Consider the following 10,585-nt stretch of genomic DNA (forward strand, 5'->3'; position numbering starts at 1 on the left):
TAATACAGATATCAATAACAATGAAAGTATTTAAATTCTATAAAATACTCTTTTAACATATTTACATCTTAACCCTGGTCACTTTAGCTTCGTATTGGCAATTCGTCAGGTATATTGAGACTTTATATGGAATATCAATCCATCTGCCAGTCTCTACTGGAAGGCGTTTATTTGTGGTGCGAAATTTAAGAAAAATAGTTCTAAATATTTTTCTGGTCCGAAGTCTATCTTAAAAGTTCTGTTACCTTTAGATGAATTGAATATATCGCTCGACCATGTTTGAATAAATTAATCCTTAAGTCTTTATTTGACAGTATTTGTTATCCATTATCCATTTATGTTCTCTTGTTAATGCCAATATTTGAAAGTCCACACTCGTTTAAAATTCGATGAATACATTCAAACCAGGGTTTTTAACAGTACCGTTAAGATATTGTGTATGCAAACATTTATAAAGTACATTAACAATTTTAAAGTCACAACCTTGGAATAATATAGCCGAGTATGAAATCATTCTACTATACACATTAATATAAATTGGGAAAACGACCTGTTTTACCACATACCATAAATGAGGGCGTAGAGCTTTTCAGCTGAAAAATGTGTTTCAGAAATTTTAAGTGAATGCGCTCTACAACTTCTAAATTTTCATACCCCCATATTTCACATCTATAAATTAAAACTGGTAGAACTACTTTGTCAAACAGGTCAAATTGACAACTAATTGGTAAATCAAACAATCTAATTTTCCTTATAATTCCATACATAGCTTTCTCGGCTTATTCACATAAATGTTTCTTAGCTCTCCAAAAAAAAAAAAAAAAAACCAAAACAAAAACAAAACAAACCCTGATCTAGAAAATGTGATACCGAGATATTTGAATTCTGTTACATTCTCTATAACACCCCCATTATAGTAAAATTGCCTTTTCATCAATGGACTCTTTGAGAATATCAAAATTTTTGTTTTATTGACATTAACATTCAATTTCCACTGAGTACAGTATAAAAAAAATTCATTCAACGCACATTGTAAATCATCAGCAGATTCAGCCATCATAACTGTATCATCTGCATATAGCAGAATTAAAACTTTCAAGTACAACATAAGTTGGTCTTCAATTGAATTAGTAACTCTTTGTAGGTCAATAATGCCTTTCTCTTGTAAAAAATATTCAAGATCGTTAATATACAGAGCAAACACAAAGGGGATAAATTTTCGCCGTCTTACCCTGTCTTAACCCAACATTACATGTGAAAAAATCAGTTGACATGCCATTTATCTTAATCATTGATTCAATTTTCACATACATATTTCTGATATAAGTGAAACACTTTCCCTTTAGGGCAAATGATACAAACAAACTTTTTTATTTTATTTTTATAAAAGTGGATACTTCCTTGAATTCTTTTCCCCTTTGACTTGGCGAGTGAAATATTTTCCATATTTCCAAAAAGTACAAAACAATAGTTATCATGGTAAATTAGTTTATTCTTCATTTGTTTACATTTTTTATCCCTCAAAACATGATTGTCAAGCAGAACAAAGTGTACTGATATTAGATTTACAACATAACATTAATTCATTACAAATTTTACACTTGGAAATTATTAGTTGCTACTTCAATAGAATTACATATATGGAGATTGCACCCTCAGTAAAGGTTTACAAATTAAAATAAACTTCATAATATGTTGACTTAATGTTTAAAGTGTAATATAAACTTAAAAAACATATACCACACGGGGTGAATTTTCTGAGTAGAAGCAAAATTGTAAAAATCACATTGACTGATTTTCTTAAAACCAACAAGAGTTTTCTCCCATAATATAAGAGTAAAATTTTACAACTTCTGAAAGAAATAATTTACAGTGGCATTTATGATTTTACTGTTTTTTGTCACTCTTGGTTTTCCTTTGCTATTCATCTCTGAAAATAATAAAGAAATGCCTAATACAGGATCTCTTTGATGTGCCAATAAGATATGTTTGAACCCAAGACCAGAATCTGCAACTTTTTTTCTCATGTGTGCAGTCAAAATTCCAAAATCACATAAATTCTGTAAAGATGTCAACTTCTTTTTCCTTCTGGAATTAAAATGAATGCCATCAAAACAATAATCAATTGAAAATGTGTACAAAGCATTGAAAATTATTGACTTGGAGTACACGTTTTTGAAGTATATCTACATCAGACATAGCATCATATTCTTCTTTCAAAATATCTTTTACCAAGTCCCACTGTTTATAAAATTTCCAATTGAGAACCATTCTTTAAAAAATTGAAGAGTGTCACAAAATCCATAAAAAGTAACATAGTTTTTCATATCATGATGTAAAATGTTATTGAGTAAAATCACAGAATCAAAGGCTTTACAGGAATGTGCCACTAAAACAGGATTATGGAAGTTTTATAACTAAGATGAAAAATATTGTTAACCAGTCTGACAATCTACAGTATCCACTACAGTGCCGTTACGGTAGAGAATACCATCTTTAATGGCTAGTCCTGTTACACAGGTTGCAGAAGTACTAATCCTCCCTCTTGGTATAATGTATGTATGGAATTGCTCTTCCCCACAGGCTGCGGCAATCTGAATTATTTCACTGTCCCTTTCTGAATGTAAAAGCAGAAAAAAACTCATAAATGATATTTGATCAATCACATTCATTGTGCCAGACCATAAATAATTAGAGGATATTCAACGTTTTGCTGATGAAATTGATTTCACCAGTGAGGCATGATTTTTGATATTTTCATGAGTGCATAATATGCACGAATGAAATATGAAAAATCATGTCTCACAAGTGAAATGGATTCCATATTCAACAAAAATAAAACGTTGAATTTTTTTTATTTACTACACTTCCCCCAGGTATTTTTTTTCCTTCGATATTGAAATTCGAATGAACATTGCATTGTGACATGACGTCAAAATCACTTATCAGTTGTTCTTTTCTCACACTGTGAAAATATCAATTTTATTCAGTGATAAATTATAGTACATTGTATTTCATTGTTGAAAATGTAATACTGAAATTTATTTTTATTACCTAATCCTGTTGTTTCCAAATCAAAGAATACACAAGTCACTGGAATAACTGACGGTAGTGGAACGGCTTTTGGAGGACATTGAGGAGGAGGTATTTCATTTGTCTGAGCCACTTCATTGTTGAGGGAAACTGCGGTCTCGTAAGTTGGGCCGTCTCTTGTGGAACATGCTGACTGATGAATCGTCTTTTCTTCTTTCTTTCGGATTCTTTTCCTTTTGTAATCCACTGACTCCTCCAGTTTCCTTTTCTTGTCCTTCTCATTGTCGATATATGTTGCCCTCTTTGTGGTAAATGATCCTGGGGAGAGTGAAAGGTTTTCGTGTACCTGTAAAGCAATCAAAACATGAGTACCGGTATTCATATAAAACAAGCATTTTGTCTGTATTGCAGCCAACATAAAGTTCCCTACCGGTGTAATTGCTCAACCGGACAAAATTCAGTCGAAAGTAAGGTTTGGGTTAGGGTTAGACAATAACAAACTCCTCATAAACAAACTCAAACTTGATCTGTAGCTATCCATCGCAAAGCCATGTATCAAATTTCAATCAAATATCTCAATCTATTGCTGAGAATAGTGTGGACAGACGACAGAATGACTGACAAGCTGACAGACGGTAGGGAACTTATAACATGTACGTACAGATACATACACATAAAATATGGAAATCTAATCATAAAGCTATAATACCAGTGCAATATACTGATTTCCTAAATTCTTCTGGGCTATGGCTGCTGCAACTCTGAAATCATTACTTTCTGATCCACAGGAAAAAGTACATTTGGGTGCTTTGCTGGCAACAATGTTATTCAGACTTTCATTCATTGCTTCCTAACTTACACAGTTTACTGGATTGTGAAGCAAAACCCTGTAATATTTCAAAGAAAGCATTCTTTAATTCCTCTCCACTGAAGTATTTTCTGTATGGTAAATGGTTTGGTTTATACGAGAAGGAATCTTTTAAGTAACCACACCAATTACTGTCACACAAATCGTGGGTGCCAAACACATGAGGTCCTATGGATTCTATCGCTTTCTTAGTGGCTTCTCTGTCGCCTCTGTTCTGACTAATGGCGTATGTAAAGCACTTTGCAAGGTGAGCTATAGTCCGCGGATTTAGTTGTTTGTAACCCTTTTCTGTTCTAAGTTTGTACAACTTGTTAGTAAAATGTTTCACTGTGTGATTTTTGTCACTTATCTTCTTTATCGAGCCATCTACTTCACTACGAAGTTTTGCTATTGTTGTAGTATCATCATCCATTGTCAGCGTATCAACAATTAGTCCAGATTCACTCAGTTCCAATAACATTGAAACACATTTCTGGCTCCATTGCTTTGAAACTGCCTAAAAACAAGTTTGACAGCAACAGCTCAATAATATGGACAATTTTATAATGGAGTTAAGACTCTTTTTATAAAATGTAAAATTTTATACCTTCCCAATTTTTTCAGCAATCATATTCCTTTTGAGGTTTCTCATGTTTCTCTGCCATGTTGCAAATTCTGCAATGCTTATTTCTTGTAGCATATTGCACGCATTTCCCTGTTTTGCAAGCATTATTTCTTCTGCTGCTGCATTTTTACATGCTTTAGTGGCCACATCCTCAACAGCTCTTCCAACAATTATTTCAGACTTCTTAACTGTGGCATGATGTAACGTTGGAATGTTTAAAACCGACATGACGTCATTAAACTTCTTCACCTTGCTATTCCCCCATGTAGAGTTGCTGGAAGACATATGGACAATATATTATCATAACTAAACAAGTTTCATAATTCAGATTAGAACTAAATGATGATTTACATTTATTTATAACTTATATTGTGTACCTGCTGCAACTTTGAATTTTTTTTTCAATGCAGGATTGTTGCATTTTACGTTAGTTTCTGCATTACGACGTTTCCCAGTAGAAACAGGAGAAAGATGACCGCATGATTCCTGCTGACATCTCATATATAGCAATGATCCAAATCCATACCGTTTTTCGTCCTCACAATGTCTTAAATCTAGTGGTCTACCACACGCAGCAAAACCTTTTTCCAAATTGTCCACTAGAATTCCAAGTTCCACAACTCGTCTCCCACTTCTCCAACAAACAACCTCCTCATGCTCTTCTTCTGATTCCTCACTCTCTGATGCATCAGATGGATATGTGTCTTCATTTTCTAGGCATTATTGTGAATTATCACCAGACGAACATTTCTCTCTCGATTCATCCAACTTCTCGATCACCACGTTGTTATTGGCATCAACATTCAACGTCCAAGGGATAATGTATAACCTTTCTTAGCATTCTGTAACCTTTGATGACATTTTTCACTAATAAATATTCCTGATTTTTTCCTGCTGAGTGATTCTGGCGCCATAATTGTTTACAATTGTTTGCTGACCCCCTTTCCTGCTCTTAAAACACATAAGTGTTCCAAACAACTATAAATGAGAAAAGCAAAACAAATCAAAATATTTTTTTACCATGGGAACTCTTCAGTGCTAAAGGTAGAAAAAATTGTTTATATCATCTGGCTTTAATACCGTTTGTAGTCAACTTGTTCCACAGACCACTTCTCCACACAGTGTCAAATGCTTGTTTAAAATCAATAAATGCGCAAAATGATTTCTTTTTTTACTCATTAGAGTGTGTGACAAAAGTAAAAAAAAACAACGAAAGTCACATGTTTCCAGACTCTGTCAACTTATGGAAACAACATGGCGGACGATTTAGATCTTATACAGGATACCTTTTCAATCGTCTCATTTACTCGTGAATTTTCACAGAAAAGTCTGTCAAAGGGTTTGAAATACTTCAGAGAAGTTTATATTCACATTATTTCAGTGAATAAAAAACGCGGAAGAAACAGTAATTATAACAATAATGGAGCAGATCAAAGATCTAATTTTAGTCAGATTGGTATCGAATAGGACTGAATCATATTTTTTGGGGGAAAATAGTTTTCATTTTTGATTATAAACATTAAAGATATAACTCATTTAATGTTGACAACCAAAATTTGGACTTCCTTAATGCAAGGATAAGAACAATATTTTAGCCATAACTCTGTGTAATATAAACAAGACCCGGGTCTTAGTAGAGAAATCTTAATTCCGTAATAATGACACATTTTATACAACATCGCATTGGGTCAAATGCTGTCTGACGTGTTTCATACCGATTGATAAGCCTTTCTTGGCACACTGATTTTGACTGCAGATAACTTTGTTTACCTGAACAGGATAGAGGGTTCACGGCGGGTGTGACCGGTCGACAGGGGATGCATACTCCTCCTAGGCACCTGATCCCACCTCTGGTGTGTCCAGGGGTACGTGTTTGCCCAACTATCTATTTTGTATTGCTTGTAACAGTTATGAGATTGATCACTGTTCGATATCTTCACCTTTCATCTACAGAATACTTGAAATGTGGTATATATCACAAACTCATATTAATAACCATACAATTGAAAAACTTTGTAAACAATCGGATACCTCAATCTTTGTTTACAAAAGAAATTATAAAACTCAAAGTTGAATGAATACACCAAACTCAAGTAAGCCCTGAATGTATTATTTAGAATCTAGGATTAAGATGGTCCAACTCTGAAAAGGACTTTTTGATGAAATATATGGAAGATAATCCGACTCTTAATGCTGTCTGTATTTTCAACAGTTACTGGAGTGTGCGGGTGCAATGAGGGATAAGTTGAACACGCGGACAAGTGAATATATTTTATATTGATACATGTGATTATCTTTGATGTAACTCATATATAACTCTGAAGCCAAAATGATCTTGCATGTAAAACTTATAGGTACCAATTTTGATGCACCAGATGCGCATGTCGACAAATTATGTCTCTTCAGTGATGCTCAACTGAAATGTTTGAAATCCAAAATAACAATGAAGTTTTAGAGCTATTATAGGCAAAAACAGTGTGCCAAAAAAGTGGAGTCAAATTCGTTTAAGGATAAGAGCTATGCGTGAGGGAGATAATCCTTAATTTTGAAATAAATTTCTAAATTTTATAACAACAATTAATTAAATAATAGTTATTAGGCTCGACGTATCCATGACACATATACCCCTCCTTGTTAATTGTCAGTCTTACAGCACGTAAATTTAATTCACAAACCACTAAGCCTATTAAAATCATGATATATAATGCTATGGATTTCATAAGTGCACATAAATCTAAAATGCTACTATGTAACGTGGATGTTAAGAGAAATCAAAAAGTGTGTATTCTGAAAAGCAGCACTTGCTGTTAATATCTTTTTCTCAATTAGTTCAATTATTTCTTATAATATAAAAAATAAGAAAGTGTTGTTGTTGTTTGATAATCGTTTAGTTTGAAAAGAGAAAAAATTAAAGACGTTGCAGGTATCGACGTCACAATCCACAGTTTACATCAGATGGGTTATATTTCCCGCGTTTTTAACATACACTTCCAGAGCATAAATATACAAGTAATTTCAAACAAAATGTAATCAAAACATCTCCAAAGCAACAGTACTATCATTCTATTTGGAATAAGTTTAATAATAAACATCAAAACATTTTTATAGTGTTAATGTGAGTTAAAATAAATGCATGTAAGATGCATATCTATTGTAATTATCACCTGCAGCATTTATGTAAGGGGGTAACTTTAGTTATCATAGCGCCATAGTAAACCTGAAAACCAATATTGATACTTTCAGGAAAAAATCCTACAAACATATGTTAAAACATATTTAAAAATAAAAAAAAATCCATTGGTCATTTATTTCTCAGGGGGTGCAAATATGTCTGCTTTGGTGAATGATTGCCTTCTAAAAATTGTGAAATTGCTCATCAGCAGGCCTGCTTCTACTTCATTTGAAAATAAATGGACATATTAATACAAATTATATATTATTTAAGGCTTTAACTTCAATTTGATATAAAATTTGTATCACTTACCCCTTTTGTATCATTTTTAAACACCATCTTAAATACCCGTACCATTTATTACGGTATGTCGACAAGAGGGGTTACTATGGCAACCGTAGCGTCACAATTTCCATGGAAACGATATATGATACTTTCATAATGAGTTACAGATACTGTCAACTACAAAATATGTAAAAATCAAAAACATTGATAGATTCATTAATCTTCAATGACCCATGCAATCATTACCTTAATCTGGGGGTATTTTACATCCTATGTTTTGTTGTTTGTATGGACGGAATAGATTAGGCATTACTGCAAAAGTTTAAAATTCCTTATAAGAAAAAATACAATTTTATAGTGGGAAATAAACTTCGTGGGATAGAGATTACTGCAACTTGTTTACGAATTGCCGGGAACCACCTAAATAGCCCATCATTGTCTGTATGGCGCAATCTGACTGGTTGATAGCTCTCATGAATATTTCAAGCGAAAGGTCATGCTAACATGACCCCCTATAGGGTTATGTCAGATCTTTTTGTAGCGATTGTGAGTGTATTTTGGGATCTGATTTGACTTAGATTGTTATTTACCGGGTCGAGATTTTTTCATGGGAATAAACATTATCTAAAAAATGAATTTTGATTTGATTGATTTATTTCATTGGCAAGCAAATAGTTGAAAGTACATGTACATGGTATACTCAGAATACACTAATCAAAGTTAAAACAGACAAATACATGGAAACATGCATAAAACATAGATTTATACGGGCAGTGTTGTTTTCAAAAGAAATGTATCATTAATAATTTGGTTAAGATTTGTTTTAAAAAGCTCTAAAAATTTGATATGATATGGGTCATAAAATTGTGATTGATATATACATGTAAATATTTTGATTTAAAAAGTTTCAAAAAGGTAGGTTGACTGTCTAATACACCATGACACCATGGCACAAATCTGTTTTTTAAAATAGCGATTTGACCTACATCGGTAGGGCATATTTTGATGAGATCCGTAGATGGTATTTGTTTTCATGTGGTTTCGGGAGAAGATTGTGGAGGCGATGTGATGGATTTTCCATTTGAATGAAAAGTTTTAGACATATATTTTTCCTTCTGATAGAAAGATTTTTAAGATTGGTATTTTTCATTGTATTTTTATAGGAGTCACGTGGTCGTACAATTTTTAAAGCCCTCTTTTGGATTGATTCTATTTGGTTACAATGGAAAATCATAAGTACCGTTGGCCACACAGGGCACACATATTCACAAATTGGTCTTAGGAGTGATTTGTAAACCTTTATAAAGTCACTCTCAGATAATCCTGGATATTTGAGTTGACATAGGTAAAATAAGCGTTTCGATGCCTTTTCAGTTACATAATTCACATGTTTATCCCATTTGAGATCTTCAATAATAATGACACCAAGCAATTTACTGTCAGACACTCGTTCTATTTCTGTTCCATTCATAGAAAGTTTTCCACTTCAAGGTCTTTGCCAAAAGATTTTCTTTGGTTCTGGAAGGATTTATGCCCAATTGGTATATAGCAGACCATTCCATGATTGATTTGATGAATATCACTTTTTCGTAATATTTGAATAAAGGTGGTACCGTCCACAAATTTAACATTTGGTACATCCGTTTGGAGATGCACCACCATATGTATAAATAGCTGTGGCCCGCTGATGGTTCCCTTTGGTACTCCTCCGTTGACAGTTGCCCAATCCAATTTTTCATTTCCAATCTTTACTCGCTGCACACGATTTGTGAGGAAACGTTGAAACCATTGAACCATTACGGGATCAGCATTACTATTTTGTAATTTTCCAGCAATTTTCCATGGTGAATATGATCAAACGCTGTGCTGAAATCAATTAGTAGTAGTCTTGCAGAGACGGATCATTGTTCCTTATAAATGCAACTCTCAACATGTCCAATATCTAGTCCATAATTCTTATGCATGTATATGAAAGGTGAAGATAACGAACAGTGATCAATCTCATAACTCCTATAAGCAATACAATATAGATAGTTGGACAAACAAGGACCCCTGGACACACCAGAGGTGGAATCAGGTGCCTAGAAGGACTAAACATCCCCTGTCGACCGGTCACACCTGTCGAGAGCCCTATATCCTGATCAGGTAAACAGAGTTATCCATAGTCAAAATCAGTGTGCCAAGAACGGCCTAACAATCGGTATGAAACACGTCAGACAGCATTTGACTCAATGATAGGTTGTACTGACGAACTAGATCGTTATAACGACCATAGAATTTGCGAAATGCTGATTTCAGTGGAGACTGTTGAAACCCCCTGTACCATCAACTTGATTCTCAGTAGCTTACCTCTATTTAAAAACTGACCGTACACAGAACAAGCTCTTGCTTGTAGAAGTTTCTGAATAAAATCTGAATAAATTTAATGATATAGTTTAATGATGATGGTGATATATTATATTATGTAAAGCTTTTCATCAGTATATGCTTTTTGAGGGCATTGCAGTTTTAACTGCACGTCTATTTTTTTTACTGTTGCTGAATCGTTGAATTTAGCTTAGATATTTCCAGAATATGAAATATTTTCTAGATTTTTGTCCCATGGGACTAATGATACGTTTAA

General features: G+C 33.5%; 1 protein-coding gene across 1 annotated transcript; it reads right to left on the reverse strand.

The window, feature by feature from the left end:
- Nucleotides 1–2,435: 2,435 nt before the first annotated feature.
- LOC125656697 (uncharacterized) lies at nucleotides 2,436–9,433 on the reverse strand. Its single transcript, XM_056153345.1, has 6 exons — nucleotides 9,400–9,433; nucleotides 5,032–5,218; nucleotides 4,488–4,779; nucleotides 3,902–4,397; nucleotides 3,055–3,351; nucleotides 2,436–2,617 (listed from the first exon to the last, which is right to left on the reverse strand). The coding sequence occupies exons 1-6, from the start codon at nucleotides 9,431–9,433 to the stop codon at nucleotides 2,436–2,438; spliced, it is 1,488 nt and encodes a 495-aa protein (XP_056009320.1).
- Nucleotides 9,434–10,585: the final 1,152 nt, after the last annotated feature.

The sequence above is a fragment of the Ostrea edulis genome, chromosome 2 (genome assembly GCF_947568905.1).
Source record: "Ostrea edulis chromosome 2, xbOstEdul1.1, whole genome shotgun sequence".
NCBI lineage: Eukaryota > Metazoa > Mollusca > Bivalvia > Ostreida > Ostreidae > Ostrea > Ostrea edulis.